The 17,305-nt window shown below is 48.2% G+C and overlaps 1 protein-coding gene across 3 annotated transcripts; it reads right to left on the bottom strand.

Annotated features, from left to right (window-relative positions):
* Positions 1–431: 431 nt before the first annotated feature.
* Positions 432–16,725, bottom strand: Tmprss5 (transmembrane serine protease 5). 3 transcript variants are annotated; one of them, XM_076925086.1, is made up of 13 exons: positions 16,002–16,137; positions 11,979–12,084; positions 11,616–11,714; positions 11,000–11,122; positions 8,874–9,009; positions 8,562–8,675; positions 6,524–6,567; positions 5,705–5,867; positions 4,756–4,934; positions 3,434–3,532; positions 2,848–2,990; positions 2,407–2,559; positions 432–1,042 (listed from the first exon to the last, which is right to left on the bottom strand). In XM_076925086.1, the coding sequence occupies exons 1-13, from the start codon at positions 16,002–16,004 to the stop codon at positions 1,034–1,036; spliced, it is 1,371 nt and encodes a 456-aa protein (XP_076781201.1). In that variant the 5' UTR covers positions 16,005–16,137; the 3' UTR covers positions 432–1,033. The 3 variants fall into 3 exon arrangements, with proteins under 3 accessions (XP_076781201.1, XP_076781200.1, XP_076781202.1); XM_076925085.1 differs by lacking the exon at positions 16,002–16,137 and adding an exon at positions 16,591–16,725 and having other exon boundaries at positions 898–1,042; XM_076925087.1 differs by lacking the exon at positions 11,616–11,714 and having other exon boundaries at positions 898–1,042; positions 16,002–16,135.
* Positions 16,726–17,305: the final 580 nt, after the last annotated feature.

Here is a 17,305-nt window from a genome sequence, read left to right as displayed (position 1 = left end):
TTAGCTAACTTAAAGAATTTAATAATGAAAAACCTGCCAAAGTTCCAGAGTTGATGAGTTGGAGTCAGAATCCAAGTTTCAAGAAACATGTATAGGAGGAAATTTGTGTTTCTACTCAGTAACACGTGTGACAGTGACAGTGACAGCTAGTCTTCACTGTCACGGATGCTACATTTTGAATCACCTGAGAGACACACCTGTAAGTATGTCTGTGAGGGGCTTTCCTGAGAGGTGTAACTGAACCTTGCCCTGTATGTTAGTGCCTCAACACCATAGCTGAAATCTAAGACAAAATCCTCAACATTGTCTCTCCCTGCTTCCTGACACAGTAGCACCTCACGCTCCTTAGCCCAGTGGACTACGTCTTTTGTCTCTGAGCCAAAATAAGTTCCTTTGATCGTGTATTTTGTCAAAAGAGAGGGGAGCTCAACCAAGATTATATACAATTCCCATTTAATAACAAAACTCTTTCAACCAATTTACAGGACTGTCATTTGAAAAACAGCATCCTAGCCCCACTCCACCCCTCTCACCTTGTAGACTTCTGCTTCCTGCAGGGCTCCTAGAGTTACCTCAGAACAGAACCAGCATGGGGCAGGAGGAATCTTGACTTCCATGCCTTTACATGAGCTGGTCCAACCTTAACCTTATCTGTCTAGGAACCCTTGAGACAGGATATCCTCTAAAGTTGGGCTTAACCCTCCAGTGGCCCCAGGAGAAAGCAGGGTTGGGACACCTCCAGCATCCTCCCAGTGGATACACATGGGGTGTGGGGAGAGCAGAGGGGCGGTCTCCCAGATGCTTCCAGAAGCCTCTTCTGTCTCTTCTGTCCTCTTATCCCTTCCTCTCACCATCATTCCCAATCCAGCCCCAGACTGTTGTGGAGGTTCTCAGATGAGAAAGACAAACTGGAAGGCAGAGCCTCTGGGGAGAGGCCCAGTGACAGACACAGATGCTGGCCCTCACACAGTCTGGGATGATCCATGGGAGATCCACAGTTCTGAATCACAGGCAGTAGCTGCTGCTGCTTCAGTTAGCGGACCTGCCATAGAGCCAAGAGACATAGTCTGCTGTGTAATAAGGCTGAAGAGAACAATGTCATCTAACAAGGAGTCACCATGTGGCTCTACCTCATGCCAGGTGGGTGACAAGATCTCTCCAGACTGGTCTGGAACTCTAGCCAAAGATGACATTAAACTTCAGACCCTCCTGTCTCCAAATACACATGTGCCCCACCATGTCCCACTTATGAAATGTTGGGGCTCAAACCCAGGACATCTTGAATGCTAGAGAAGCAGTCTTCAACTGAGCTAAATCCCACATCCCCTTAAGTGACTTTATATGAACACATCACATTCAGAAGGTAGACTTCTTTCTATCAAATGGACCCACACATATCTGCTGCTTTAGGTTTTTCTAAAATAAGATTTAAGTATGGATGCACACCCCCATAAGCTCTAGAGTGTGCTACATGCCAATGGTTCTGCACCCTAACCAAATGGAAGGATGCCATCCACTCTCACAGCAAGTGAGAGAATAATTAACACAAATACTGCACTTTTTCAAATCTTCCTGTGGTGTGGGGGGTGGGAGAATTATGAGTGCACCTGTGAAAGTCAGAGGACAACCTTGGGTGTCAGCCTGCACCATTCACCCATCTGAGACAGGCTCTCTTCTTGGCTGCTGAGCACACCGGGCAACAACCTGGGAGACTCAAAATATCCTCCTGTCTCTGCCTCCCATCTTGCTTACAAGTACACATACAAACTATACCCTCTTATGACCCACCCCAGCTTTCCATGAGTTCTGAGAATTCAAACCTCTTTCACTTATTTGACAAGTACACTATCCACCTTGCCATCTGCCCAGCCAAATATTTATGCTTTGATATGCACTGTCACACTTGGTCTTCTCTCCAAACAGATTCAACCTGAGAGTCATACAAGACTTTAACTGCTAAGTCCTGAGCTGTCTCTGTAGAGTATGAGATGCAGCTGCTGGCATCTGCTTTAGAGGCCACGGATGAATGATGTTGGAGAGGACGATAGATCAGTAACACTGTAGATACAAGCCTAGCCAGACTCACCACAAGTTCTCTTTTATTCACCACCAAAGAGTAAAACACAGCCAGGATGGTTATGGCGAGAAACCATCATGGGCTTACCAAGAGTAGGGACTTGCCAAAGGTCACTCCCAAAAAGCAGATCTAGGTCCCAGACTCAGTTTACCCTTTTCCAGCTAGTGCTCAAATTACTAGAAATCAGTGGGTTTGTGTTATGAGTATCCTTTCTCTTTCCTCCCTCTCTGGTGAACAGTCCCTAGCCCCATTTCCAGCCCTCAGAAGGTCCCTGGTGTCCTGGGGCAGGTCTTTTAGAAACTGGGGCTGCTCTCCTGCTCCACACTCACCCGCACAGTGTCATGGATCCAGTCCAGAAACTCTGCTACCTTGGCATAGACACCTGGGTGGTTGGGCTCTCCACAGCCACGACCCCAGCTGACCACCCCTACAAGGTGCCATGTGTCACCACTGGGACACACCAGGGGTCCCCCGCTGTCTCCCTGTGGAATTCAGGTATGAAGACACAAAGAAACACAAGTCAGACCCGCCTGGGAAAGCAGCACCAGTCTACCATGGGGAATGAATTCTTCTGGGGAAGAGGGAGGCTCCTGCTTCTTCACATTATACCTGCTGGCTTCGCCTTCCAGAACACTATAGGATAAAGTCCCTGGGTAGTCTGGCTTCCCAATCCATGTGCACTAACCAGGGGACCAAGCTGCCCCGAGTCTCCTGCCCCCTCCTTCTACCACCAGCAGGTCCCCCGTTCCTCCCTCCACTACCAGCCACACCTGGCATGCATCTGCCCTTCCGTCCAGGTAGCCAGCACACAGCATGCGGTGTGTAAGAGCCCCACTGTACATGCATGAGCTGTTGCAGAGTTGGGTGCTGAGCAGGGGTACCATTGTGTCCTGCAGTGTATCTGAGCTATGAGCTTTAGGAGATACAGAGAAAAGCTGCAGGGTACCAAGCCAGGCCAAAAAGACAGAACATGGAGAAAGAGAAGAGCCATAGCTCCTCGGGACACAAGCACACAAAGAAGGAAGATTGGGCAGGGCTATGGACCTGGGCCAAGGGATGAGAGTCTTCCAGACTCCCAGCTGGGAATAAGGAAACCCAGAGGAAGATGCAGTCTACCAAATACTGAGGTTATGATGCCCCTGGGACCAAAAGCAGGAGAGTGAAAGGGACTGGGCTGAGAGAAGATGTTCAGTGGTTGTTCTCCATAGGAATACCCAGGCAGGGAGACTGAGTACTCAGGAGTCACCAAGGGAGGAAAAGAAGTGCCATTATCAGGTGACCAGGGGAAGTGCTGCAGTTTAGAAGATGCCTCTCCCTCCCCACTTTATACTGAGGGGCCCCCGGGAGCTCACTCACTATGGCTGGGGTCAGTGTGGCCCCAGCCAGACACCCAGCACTGCGACCCTCGTGGAAAGTGCTGTTCCTTGGCCGGCAAGCACACAGCGCCCACGGTGTCTGTGGAGAAGCACATAGTTCTGGTCCTGGCTCAGGCTAGGCTTCTCTCCTGCAGAGCCTGAGTGAAGATACTCCTCATCCACTGCTCAACAGTCCTGGGACCTAGCCTCTACTACCAAGCTTACTAGACAGAGAGATAGGCTGAACAATATTGCACCTTGGGGGGAGTATAGCACCCCCTAGAGGTGGGCAGTGGATTTGTTGCCCTGCTCCAACCTGGGAGCTGGAGGAAGATGGGAAATTCTTCTGGCTCTGAATACCAAATTTCTAACAAGGCCCATTTGTGTAGAATGGGTCTTCTCCTGCAGAATGACTGATCCTTCTTGGGACTATACTTCCAGAAAGTGTGTAACATAGTCTATGAGTAGAACCAAATAAGATTTTAAGTCGTACATTGACATTCCACAACATAAACATGCTTCCCTGTAACTGCATCAAAGAGAAAGATTCCATTTGGTGCTGGACCACACCCCTTGTGATGCTGTCAATCTCCCATCTAACTAGAAGGAGGCCCTGGCTTCACAACTTCTTACAGAAGGCTCCCAATCTGGAATTTTTAAGAACACCTTGTTTTCAAATTACAGATCTGTGTGTGTGAATCTGTTAATGTGTGTGTTTGGGACTGTGAGTGCATATGCATGTGCATGTTTCTATTGACTTATGTGTTTCTTGAGAATGTCTGTCATAGCATACAGGGAGGTGGTTGCATGGAGATTCTTGTTGGGCAGGTACTGTGGCAGGAGGAGCCCTGGCCCCAGACTTGGGGGTCTATTTATCCTTCTCTAAACTTCAGTATTCTCGTCTGTATATAATTTCTTAATTGCAGTTATTATGCGGTTTGAGGGAAAGGGGGATTTAAATAAATAAGAAATCTCTTTTCCTGTAATGTATCACAAAGTGGCTGGACTTGGATCCAGCCTGGGAATAAGAGTGGAGCCAGCTTCTGGTAGAAAAGGCACAAGTGAAGTTCTGCTTGGGACCTCAAAGCAAATGCCACCTGCAGCCTCACTATGAAAAGGACCTGAGTCTTTGTCCTCCAAAGAGCCTTGTAAGTGTGCTCCCAATTCAGCCTCAGGAGAACGCACACACCCTATCATCCCCATGATGGGCTTAAGATCTGCAATGCTACAGGAAGCCTCAGGAATTAGCTCACAGTTCCCAACAGTCTCTGTTCCTTAAATACCACTGCACCCAGCCTGCTCATTCCAAGGCCAGAGCCTCACCTGAGAAGTTGATTGGCGTCCTGAGCTGCAGCAGAGCCACATCATAGTCATGGTTCTGAGCACTGTACAAAGGGTGGGGAATAATCTTCTCCACCATAGTGCCCTGGTGTTGTCGGACAGCGCCGTGGCTGACCAAGCCGGCATGAACCCGCCAGCTGGACAGGCGGGACAGCCTGAAACTGCACATAGAAACCTACTGAGCCCAGGGAGGAAGGAGGAAGGGAAGGTGGATATAAGTAAGGTGGTGGGTGGAGGAAACTCCCTGGGGAAACCATTAGTGACCACTGTCACAAGCCTGGGAGCTCCTGGAACCCAAAAATCATGCTTCTTAATATTATCCCCAGTGGCTGGCAAGACACTGGACATGCAGGAGTTGCTCAGGTACTGGACTGAAAGTTCAGTCAGCAAAACGCTTTCTCCATGCAAACATGAGGAGCTGAGTACAGATCCCCAACACCCGCATAAAAAGCCAGGCATGGTCATATATGTCTATAATCTAACACTAGGGAAGCAGAGATAAGCGGGTCCCTGGAGAATGCTGGACTACCCACATACACGGACAAAACTGTAGACACAGACACATAATTTAAAATAAAGTAACTCTTAAAAAGCATAAGGTGGGAAGCAATTGAAGAAGTCGCTTGACATTGAGTTCTAGCCTCCCAGTGTACATCCATGCCCACAAGAACACACAAACACACATACACACATGCAGACAGGTGCACATACAAGGGAATATGGAGCCGCACATAGAGGATGGGGGACATAAGAAACCAGTCTTTGTGTTGTGGCGGCTATCGATACAGAGCTGAACTTCTCATTAAACAGGGACATTGCCCTCACTTACTGGAGACAGACAGCTGGACACAGATATTTTATCCAGGACATACCAAGAGACAAACAGAAAGATGACTGTGACTCACCCCCCCCATCCACCCCCAAGACTCACCTGTACATGCAGTGGGCGGCCGTCACTACCCAGTGAGGTGCCAGCACAGAGGCCCCACATGTGTGCCGGGACCCAAGCATCACACTAGCTTGCCATGGCCAGCGCCCAGAAGCCACAGCTTGGCCACCAACTATTCGAGAAGCCAGGGGCCTTGCCCCACACTCTGAAAACAGAAAAGGTTGGGATAGAAAGAAAAAGTGCTGAGTGCAGAGGGAAGGCTAGGATAAACAACTTGCCCCCGTTATTTTTAATATAAGTAGGGGGATAGAAAGATAACTGTATCAGTTACTTCAGCCTGTGCATCTGCTGAGAGCAGGGACCATGTCTACGGGGTCTATGGAGCACTAATGCCCATCCCGTTGTACAAGTCAAAGTGTCCAGGCACAATGCGTTTGAGAAGGGACTGATAGACAGGTGTGTGCAAAAGTGAGTGAGGGAACCCTGTGCAATGTTTATCATTTGGCTCTAATGCACTCCCACCCCCTTAGTCTCTTGCTGACAGAGCTTGCATCTTTGCAACCAGTCATAATGCCACTTATTGGGTTCTTCAGAAGGAAGGGGCAGAGAGTGGCAGTAGTGAAGTAGAGAGACCATCAGCCCAGCGCAGTGGCTGATGGGACACATGAGTGACATCAAAGGACTCTATTTAAGCAGGTTGTATCCGCAAGGAGCCCAGCAGAAAGATGAGCAGGTAGGCAAAGACACCCCAACCCAAATCACATGCGCACATACAGGGACCTGAGTGAGCCCCTCCATGCTACTCTTCCACTGGAAGACTCCCTCCCATCACCGACTTCCTGATCACAGGATGTGACTCACCAGAACATTTGAGAGAAACAATTCGGCCAGAAGGACAGTTAGCGCTGCAAAATAGGGGTATTCCTAAGACACTGGGCAGTGCCACATAAAGGCCATGTATTCCCAAGGGTATGGGGAGTGGTCAGGGGGCTCCTCACAGTTTTGCTCTGCTTTCTTAAGATAGTGTATCATGGAACCTAGGCTGGCCCCAAACTCACTCTATAGCCAAGGATGGCCTGACCTTGCCACAGCTTTCCAAGTGCTAGGGTTACAGGCCTGTGCCACCACGATCAGCCTAGCTCCATGGTTCTTAAAGCTGTCCTTTAGTTCCAACGATAAGATGCCACCATTTTTACCATTTTTCTCCCACCCTTCACAAACAACTGGGCCCCTCCCAGGAGAGCAGCCTGCCCATTCTACCCCAGCATCCAGAGGGAAAACAGAAAGCCTTCATAGTCCTGGAAGATCTGCTTGGATAAGGTCCATATTTACCACAGAGAATCGACAAATGAGAAAGCCCAGCTGTTTCCATGTGTTCTGAGTGAATAGGTGCTTATGAATGGCCATGGTGTTGTGAATGGAAAGAGCCCTCCCCACAGGCTTCTTCCAGGCCCAGCCTCTTCTCCGTCCCAGGTCCTTTATCCAGGGCCTGCACAGACATACTCTTGTTCTCATGTTCCTTCCTGTTGCCTAGCGTAAAACTCAACTGCCTTTTCATCCGACATTCTTGTCTCGCCCTTCCCATCTCTTCCCTCCAGAAGCCCGCTCCCTGGTCCACTTGGCTTCCTTTCCTAACCCTGTAGCCCTTCTGCCCTCCTGGAGGACTTGGGAATCCCACAGAAGAAAAGGGACAGCTGGCGTTTGTCACTCGGCCTCCAGTGCATTCCTAAGAATGGAGCTTGGGCTTCTGCTTGCCCCCATGCCTGAGGCTTCGGGCAGTTTGAAGGAGCCTAAGCTGGGCAAAGCCTCCCAGTTTGTGCTGCCTAGAGGATAGTGAGAGGCTTGGTCCATTCTGAATCTTTTCAAATGCTCTCACTTGCTTTTCTCCTGAGATAGCAGACTTACGCAAGCAAAGCGTAGCCACATGGGTCCCCTGACTTGGTGTCATGAGCCTGGTCCCAAATTGGCTGTTTATTGGTTACACTGCCTTGGAGAAGACTGTTTGACCTCACTGAGCCTCAGTTTCCCTACCTGTAAAAGTGAATTATGGTTTGAATACAAAATGTCCCACCAAAAGTTCTCCAGCAGAGCACCTGGTCCTCAACCCATGTCTCCAAACAAACAAATACAAGTTCTAGGGATTTTTAAGCAGTAGAGCCCACCTAGAGGAAGTGGGTCACTGGAGGTATGTCCTTGAGAGTTATATATTATCCTAAACCCAGCCCCCTCTCTTTTATGTCCACATAAGCAGCCTCCTCCTGTGCCCATTCCTGTCACCATGATGCTCTGACAAGCACATGGAGCCAAGCAGTCATTGGCTGAACCATCTATAATTGTGAAGCAAAGAGGCCTTTCTTCCCTTACCTTGCCTTTCATGACGTGTATTTGGTCATACCAGCATAAAGCCAACAGAGAGTGTTTAAGAGGACAATTCTAAATTCTGTTCCAGGAACTAACAATCTTGGGTGGGGGTAGGGGGGGCTGGTTTTGGTTTTGGTTTTTGGCTGTTTGTGTTTGTTTGTTTGTTTGTTTGTTTGGAGACATGCCTCCTGTATCCCAGGCTGACCTCAAACTCTGTATATAGTTGTGATGATCTTGCTGATCCTCCTGCCTCTGCCTCCCACTTAGAATTTAAGCAACAACACTTCATAATTTATTCCGTTCTAGGGACTGAGTCCAGGGCTTTGTGTGCTAGGCACGCACTCTGCAAGGTTTGAGCTACATGGCTAGCCTTGCGTTTCTTATGTGAGGTAAATACTACATAACAGGGCATGTGACCTGGGGTTTGTTGCCTGTGACTGGGAAATTGTCTTCTCTGCCCACACCCTCACCATCAGGCTTCCCTGCAGGAAGATCTTTCCAGACTGCCCACCACTCACCTAACCCACAGAAGTCCTACCTGGGCTGCCATGACTCCTCTACAAGGCCTCCTGGTCTAGCCAAGAGCTGAGCAAACTCTTGGGATCTGTTGAGCTTGATGTCAGACAGATTCACTGCCTTGTGTTGAGTGAGCCTGGGCAGAGGAAAAGAAAACAGGAGGAAGTCAGCTTCAAACTGTGGCATAAGCGAGGTCGGGGGGTCAGAAACACACTGTGCATGAGACAGAAGAGGCAGCATTGTGAATGGGACCAGAGCATGAAGATGACTTCTAAAGATACATTCCCAACTCCAGTCCCCCGAAGCCATCCAGCCCTGCAAGTCTGGCTGTTACCTGAAGTGCCCAAGACTCTGGCAGATGCGCATGCCCAGGGCAGGGTTCCAGCCCTCATGGCAGACCAGGAGCCAGTCTGGCCGAGCCCTTACTTGCACTTCAAGCAGAAGATCCTCGCCATTTATTCTGAAAGACACTAAAACCGCCATGTGAAAACCCTCCTGCTGCCCAGGCAACAGGAGCTGGACACTTGGATCACCCCAGGTCAGCTTCCCTGCTCCTGTGGGTACCTGGTCAGTTCTGAAAACAAAAACTACCTTTTGGTAGATATTTCAGTTCTGTGTTTCGACCATGTGCTTTAAATGGTGCTCTGAGCCGGGCGGTGGTGGCTCACGCCTTTAATCCCGGCACTTGGGAGGCAGAGGCAGGCGGATTTCTGAGTTTGAGGCCAGCCTGGTCTACAGAGTGAGTTCCAGGACAGCCAGGGCTATACAGAGAAACCCTGTCTCGAAAAAAACAAAAATAAATAAATAAATAAATAAATAAATAAATAAATAAATAAAGTGCTCTGAGGCAAGTGAGATGACTCAGCAGATAAAGGCGCTCGTCATGAAGCCTGACCATCTGGACTGAACCCCCACAGCGCACATGATAGATGTCCTCTGACCCCCCACATTCATCCAGTGGCACATGTACACATCCATGAGCACACACACACACACACACACACACACAGAATAAATAAATAAGGGTGTTCTGCCACACTCTTGACCACACCAGCCCTACAAGAAGGCAGTTACCTCCCTCAACAGGGGGGATCTCAAAGCACGAAGGGGAAGGCAACTTGTCTAAGACCATAGGATCAACAAGGGGTGGATCCAGGACATAAGCCAGGTCTCCTGAATTCAAATATCATGACAATAATAGTTAATATTTGTAAACTGCCTTTTCTCCTGTGTTGTTACAGATTCTCTCTTCCTCCCTTTTTCTCTCTCTCTCCCTCCCTCCCTCCCTCCCTCTCTCCTTCCCTCAGTGTAACTGTGTTTGGAGACAGAGCCTTAAAGAAGGTAATTAAGATTAAACTAAGGGCCTTGTTCTACAGGCTTCATTGACAGAATGCTTTCTTAGCAGGCATATAGCCCTGGGTTTGATTCCCAGTGCTGGATGTGGTAGAGCATGCCTGTAATCCCTACACTCTGGAGGTAGAGGCAGGAGGATTCTGCATTCAAGCCCATCTTTGGCCTGAATACTGAGTTAGGGGCCAGCTTGGATACATTAGACACTTAGAGATAAAATGATGTCATGGGTGCTGGCCCAGGTGAGCCAGTGTCCTCATAGGAGACACCAACTCACTCATTCTTTCCCTCCCGACCTCCCAACAAACAGAAGATACTGTAGGAGGAAGAGAGCCCTCACCAGGAACCAGCCCTCAGCAGGAACAAGCTGCCGGCTCTTTGTAACTGGACGTCTAGCATCCAGTCTGTGAGAAAATAAATGCACACTCCCTGTCCCATCTGTAGAGCTTTGCTCTGACAAGCCAGATGACAGATGCAAAGGCCCACAACTAAGCTTCTTTTATATATTTGCATGCCTTATTATTACAACTGCATGCAGTAAATACTTTTCATGTTCACTGCATAGAAAAAAATGGAAGCTCAAAGAAATAATGTACCCAAGGTTATGCATCTAACAATAAGAAAACCCCAGGCTTGATCTAACTTCTGTTACTCTTTCTAACATCCAGCCTTTGGACAGCCATTGTACTGTATGAACCCCAACTCTTACTTGGAAGAACAGACAGTGGACACAGCTAGGAGACAATATGGCATGATGTCCCCAGATGTTCTGGTGGCCCCATTCACACACTGCCACCCCCTACCACTAGATCCTCTTCCCCCACATTGTTAGCTCACACTACCCCAGATGACAAACTTCCATCTCTCTACTAGCCTGGCCTCCTAACCACACCTCAACTAAAGATCAGGACACTTCTTTCTCAGCAAAGCCTACAAACCCTAAATCCAAGCTCAGTGCTGTCACGGGGACCTCGTCACAACCTCCATCCCAGAAGAGGAAGAGACAGATGGGTGGTCGCAAACTGCTGGTCCTTCATTTCGGTCCTGAAGCTATAAAGGGCCCTGAGCTGGAGTAAAGCTGGTTCCTGTAGCTTTGAGGACGTGGCCCACCTGTTTTAGGAAGAGATGGAAGGAGCTCTTCCTCACTGCTCACTCCTGGACAGTTCAAAGTCATCTCCTCCTCCTGCAATGTCCCAGAGATGGATGGAGACGCAGCCGGCCATAGATACAATACTTTAAGAAAGTACAGAGAAAGTCACAGAGAGGCTGGGAGTGGGGAGGAAAGTTCCCCAGAAAGGCTCAACGTGCCTAGCAAGTCAGTACTGCAGTAAGGGTAGGCCTGCCTCCTAAACAGTCTCTATCAGTTACATTGCCTATAGACAGACCCCAGTCAATCAGTAAGAGGGGCACAGGACTGTCTGTCAGACTATCCTGTGTTTCTATTTGTCTCTCAGTAAGAACAATTTCTACATGGGGGAAGGGGAAACCTGACTAAAACCATGAACCATCCATGCAGCGACAGGATTGTAGGGCCAAGCTGTTCTCTCTGACCCTGAAATTCCTCCATTCCATGGGTAACCCCTTCCCTGGCTGGCTGTCGATACAGCACATGATGGAGAGGCTTGTCCATCTACATATAGTGCCTGTTCAGCACCTGCTTCTGTCTCCGAGCTTCCCCCAGATCCTGTCCTCCTCCCCTCTTCAGACAGAAGGGCCCAGCACTGACCTAAGAGCCATGAAGCAACACCTGCTCCAGCCAGCAGCCCCAGGCCTCCCAGTATTACACAGCCACGTTGCAGGCAGCACCAGCGTTGGGACTGAGAGACTATGAAGGAAGCAGAGAGCTGTCTGGGTTGTCGCTTCCTGCCAGCAAGCTTTATTCATCCTTGAGGTTCTAACAGGAGCCTGCCCCCAAGGGATAGAGCCCAGACCCCACTCGCTCCTGAAGTGGGAAACAGCGAGTGGGGGATAAAGAATGAGATGTCCCTCATCCTCACATTGACCCAAGAAGAGTATAAGGGATGGAGGAAGAACATCCTTTGCTGATCCCATCCTGTCCCTCCCTAGTAGCCAGTCCAGTGTGACTTACTGGGTTGCCGCTGGTATCCCAACACTGTTGTTCTGAAGATCCCAGGTCCAGCACCCTCTTCTGTGCACCGGATATCCATTAGGCTTTGGTCATCCAATGTTGGACTCTGAAGAAATACCAATTGGAGATTCAGCAGCCACACACCAGGGCTGCCAAGAGAAGACCTAGCTCTCACCAAACTCCAGTGTCTAATCTCAGCCCTGCCCCTAAGGCTATCAGCGTGGAGATGCCTATCCCAGCCCTTCCTGCTCTCCTGGAGTCCCTAACCCCATTTGCTTCACTCTCACATGGCTGCAATAGCAAGGAGAAAATTGGAATCCAGACTTGCTCCACTGCAGAGCCCGTGTTCTTCATTAACCATGCTCTCCTCCTGCCCCCGTGAGCATCCGAAAACTCACCCCTGAGGCCTGCCAATGTCCCTCTCTAGCACCTCCATCCTTCCTATCTCAGAAACAGAGGATGGATACACACACAAGTACACACTCACACAAGCACACGTGTACACACACATGCACACACACAAGCACACACATACAAGCACACACACACAAGCACTCGTGCACACACTCACACATGTACACAAGCACACACGCATGCACACACACAAGCACACATGCACACACATGTACACACATGCATACACATGCATGTGCACACACACACACACAAGCACGCACATACCAATCATTCCCCAAAAGTATTTGGCCAAGGTTCATAAACCATCACAGAAGACACAATAAGTAATTCAGGATACACCATCAGGGACTAGAATTCCTCAAAGAATTCTCAGTCTTGTCCCAAACACAAGTCACAGTATGTGTCAAATGACCACAAAGAGTTCAACTAAAAGCACCAATGGCGTTCAAAAGATTAAGAGGTGATTTTTCTCCAACAATATCAAGGAAGGCTTCTAGACAGGGCAGTCTCTAAGGCAGGATCCTCTTGGGTGAGTGGGGCTTGAGCTGATGTATTTCTGTCAGGCATCGTGTGGTCCAGGCAAATGATATTGATGAAGCAAAGATGGGGTAGTAAGAAAGAAAAGTTCACATGTACACCTGAAGCTCCTGACCGGGGATGAGCAATGAAATAATTACAAGCACTGAAAGGTTTATAACTAGGCCTTACATTCTATCCTGTGAACTTAAATAACTCAGACCACCACTCCAAACTTCAATTCATTTATCATTCATAAAATAAGAGCGATAATTCCTATGTCCTTGTGATTAAACTCCCACCCTAGTGTCCTCTAGTTACAGGTGGTAAAGGGTGGTCAGCCAACCCTCAGGAAGGGATTAGGTCACTGGCCTGGCCAGTATCCCCCATGTTATAAAACCCGAGTAATCTTTCTAAGATGCAATTATAAAGATTGTGGTCCCATCTTTAAAGTATCCAATGAATCATTGCAGCCTCAGCATCGAGCTAAGCCTCGCGTCATAGCTCCTAGGCTTTGGGGATCTTGCCCTTCATCCCTCCGTCCTTGCTGCCTGCACCAGCTCTCTCCACAGCACTGTGCCATTCCTCAGTACCTTTAGGCACTCTCACGCTACACAGGTTCGTGTCTGCTGCTCCCGCCCCATCATAGCTGTCTCCCACTGAGTGTAGAGGTCATTTCTTCAGAGAATGTCCTTAACTAAAGAAAACTTACTATTGACTTATATATATATGGGCCTCACACCTTTCTCTTTCTTTCTGCACTGGTCTATGTATACCAAGGACTGGCACAAAATGGCATAGGAAGGAGAAAAAAGAAAGGAAGGGAGGGAGAGGGGAGAGTAGGAAGGAGGTAGGGGGAGGAGGGATTGAAAAAAAGGGAGTAAGAAAAATAATGTAGTTCAATGGGATTTATACATTATAAAACAGAAGCTACATGCTAAGTATAATAATAATACCCGTAAGAAATACATGTAGGCTGTAAATCCTTCCTCAAGGAATTTGTAATTCAATAGAATAAATATAATATTTCAAAACTAAAGTCTGGCTAGGTATGATGGGATATGTCTGAAATCACAACACTCCAGAGGTGAAACAGAAGACCCACAAGGCCAGCCTCAGCAACAACAACAACAACAACAATGCTTGATTTAAAAAAAAGGCAGAGAGGCAGAGGCAGGTAGATCTCTGAGTTTGAGGCCAGCCTGGTCTACAAAGTGAAGTAAGTTCCAGGATGGCCAGGGCTACACAGAGGAACCCTGTCTCAAAAGAAAGAAAGAAAGAAAGAAAGAAAGAAAGAAAGAAAGAAAGAAAGAAAGAAAGAAAGAAAGAAAGAAAGAAAGAAAAAGAAAGAAAGAGCAAAACAAAAAGGAAGGACTTAAAAATGAATTGGGGCTGAAGAGATGCCTCAGAGGTTAAGCACACTGGCTGTTCATTCAGAGGTTGTGAGTTCAATTCCCAGCAACCACACGGTAGCTCACAACCATCTGCAATGGGATCTGATGCCCTCTTTTGTCATGCAGGCATACATGCAAATAGAGTACTCACTCTTATACATAAATAAAAAAGAAAGAGTGGGGGGGAGACCTGGAAGACAGCTCAGTCAGTAAAGGGCTCCCATGAAATCATGAAGGCTAAAATTCTATCCCTAGAACCTAGGGCCTGGTAGCACATGATTTTAATCCCAGAGACAGGTAGATCTCTGGGGTTTGATGGCCAGCTGGCCTAGCCAAACCAGTAAGAAACCAGTAGGAGATGATGTCTCAAAAGAAAGAAAGAAAGAAAGAAAGAAAGAAAGAAAGAAAGAAAGAAAGAAAGAAAGAAAGAAAGAAAGAAAGGTAGAGAAGGAAAGAAAAGAAGGGAGGAAGGAAGGAAGGAAGAGAAGGAAAGAAAAGAAGGAAGGAAGGAAGGAAGGAAGGAAGGAAGGAAGGGAGGGAGGGAGGGAGGGAAAGGAATAAAAGAAAGGAACCAAGGAAGGAAAAGAGAAGAGAAGAATCAAGATAGGTAGCACTTGAGGAATGATACCTGGAGTCATCCTATGAAATACACTTGTGTGTGCTTGCACACATACACACACACACACACACACATACACGACAAACTGTTTTGATTCCTATCTATAGATTACCTTTCCCTCTTAACATAGGATTGTCCCAAGTGGTGGCAAAGCCTAAACCATTGATCCAAAGCAATGTTATCTTAGGTGTGATCTCCAGGTGTTCGATGGACCATCTCCAGGGTCCTGCCTCTGCAGCCTGCTAAACTGCCTTTCCTCACCATTCATTTAAGGTAAAGAAAACCTGTCAGTCTCATCCAGCACAGCCCCCTAAACTGTCCAAACGTGGATTCACTAGCCTACCAACGAGTCCCTGTGCCAGTTTAGGTAGCACAGAGGGCAGCAACTCAAGCCCTTCCTACAAAGTGAGACACTAGCCCACCTCCCCCACACCATTCCTAACCAAGGTGGAACTGGGCCTTCCACCAGGGGCCAGCCATACTTCTGGAAAAACATAGCTCCTAGTGTGTGTCCTAACATACATATTCCATCTGTGCCCAGGGATGAGAGGCAAGGACAGCAGGCTTGGGAAAACCAGAGAAGTGACCATAGGCATATGTGCCCCCCACCCCAAGATGTAGTTCCTCTCGAGTGGATGTCCTGTCCAATCAGAGAGCCCATTATAGAAATAATTCCACGGCATACCCAGGCTTTCCTCTTGTCTTAATATTCAAGACACTAGACTTCAAGCCCAGCCTCTCAACTAATCACCTTGTCTTACACACTGCCCCGCCTCAAAATACAACCTGCCCAAACTCACGCTATAGCCTGAAATTACAGGCCTTCGATGGCAGGACACCCCTTTGCTATACTAAGTAGCAGTCTATTTTAATGCTTTGCTCAGTACAGCCATGTGCAAACTGTTGTATCAGACTAGAGTAGCGATGGCAAGAGAAAGGCAGTCTCTGGAGAGAACTCGAGCTCCACAGCCCAGGCTAGGATGCAATTCCTGCCCCAGAGCTGGCTCTTCTAACAACCTTGCATCCCAGGGATGGAGGGTGAGCAGGGATGGAGGGATGGCAGTGGCACAGCCTTACCATATGAGTCAGTTGCCCTGATGTAAGGCAGTAATGTCTGCTGGGCAGGGCGCGGCTCCTGTCCTCATGTCAGGATTGATTCAACAGCCCAGTTGGAGGATGAAGTCTCCCTGGCTCACACATAGCCCCTCCCCTTGTCTCCCACCCCTACACACATAGACATGTACCAGAGAGACAATGAACTATGCTCAGGGCCCATGAATAGGCCCCTTGTTGTAGAATCAGAGCAAGGACTGGGCTGGGCCTGGCAGCCCCAGCCCCTGCTATCTGCTAACTGGAAGCTTGGAAACAGAAAATAGGGAGGTGGGGCAGGCTACTGTTGCTTAGCAACCAGGTCTCTTGTGCCCAAAAAAATAAAAATGTGCCTCGTGTATACTAGCACAAATCCCCCTTCTTGCTCAAGGGCTGCACTAAAGAGTGATATTATCACGTGTGGAAATGTCTCTGAGCTCCATAGAAGCTGGCCTTTCCAGCAGTCTCAGGCTGTCACCATGTAAGGGCTGACAGATGACTATCAGGTATCTTTGTTACCCCTCTCTCAGCCGTGGTGTACCTTTCACCTGATTGCTAAGAAGTGAGGCCTCCTTACCCAGTTCACCCCTGGGATCCAGTAGCCATTGGTGCTATCTTGTTTCAAAGTTCAGGATAATGCAGCTGACCCCAGACTGGAGCTAGACACACCTGGAGCCATGATTCTTTAACGGAGAAGCAGGCATTAGAGTGGTCTCCTCTCCTCCATTCATGGATCCCTCAGATGCATCAGTTAGATGGCACAGGCTTTAGAGTCAAATCTCTCTGGAATATAGTTTTTCCACTTGCCTCCCTGTGAAAGGAGAGTCACAGGGTTGAGGTTAAAACCAAATGAGATGTTGAATATAAAACTCTTTTTCTAGTATCACTAGCTTAGATTAGGTTGCCAGAGAACTGAAGGGAAGAGATGGTTCTTACGGTAGATGACCCAAGGTTAGTGTCACCTACCCTAGATCACCTTCCCCAGTCAGCTAAAAGAAGACCAAAAAGGAACATTCAAGGAGCTAAGAAGTTGGAATTGAGGGAAAAGACAGCACAGAACACCTTACAAGGAATGCTGAAACTGGTTGGCAGACTGGGAAAAGAACAAATCACTGGTACTCCTGAGCCTTTGCTGATACTTTCATTGACATAACCATGAAGACAACATTCTCCCCAGGATGATCTGAGCCTGTGTTCCATTTCCTTGAGCCAGCCAAGGCAATAAAAAAATAGCTGTATTTATTACTCTTGCTTTTAACACTACAGCAAGCTAAAGGCTATTTTGAGTGACT

Source organism: Arvicanthis niloticus, chromosome 26, assembly GCF_011762505.2.
Source record: "Arvicanthis niloticus isolate mArvNil1 chromosome 26, mArvNil1.pat.X, whole genome shotgun sequence".
Classification (NCBI taxonomy): domain Eukaryota; kingdom Metazoa; phylum Chordata; class Mammalia; order Rodentia; family Muridae; genus Arvicanthis; species Arvicanthis niloticus.
The sequence above is the reverse complement of the archived record's forward strand: the minus strand, read 5'-3'. Positions and strand labels throughout refer to the sequence as shown.

Bases quoted from the DNA above. Each gene is read 5' to 3' on its own strand.
- Tmprss5 (XM_076925086.1), bottom strand. The intron at 9,010-10,999 runs GTGGGCCACGTC...TGGCGGTTTTAG, and splicing joins TCCATCTCTTCCTAAAACAG to TGTCTTTCAGAATAAATGGC. The intron at 6,568-8,561 runs GTAGGACTTCTG...CCTATTTTGCAG, and splicing joins GAGGAGTCATGGCAGCCCAG to CGCTAACTGTCCTTCTGGCC.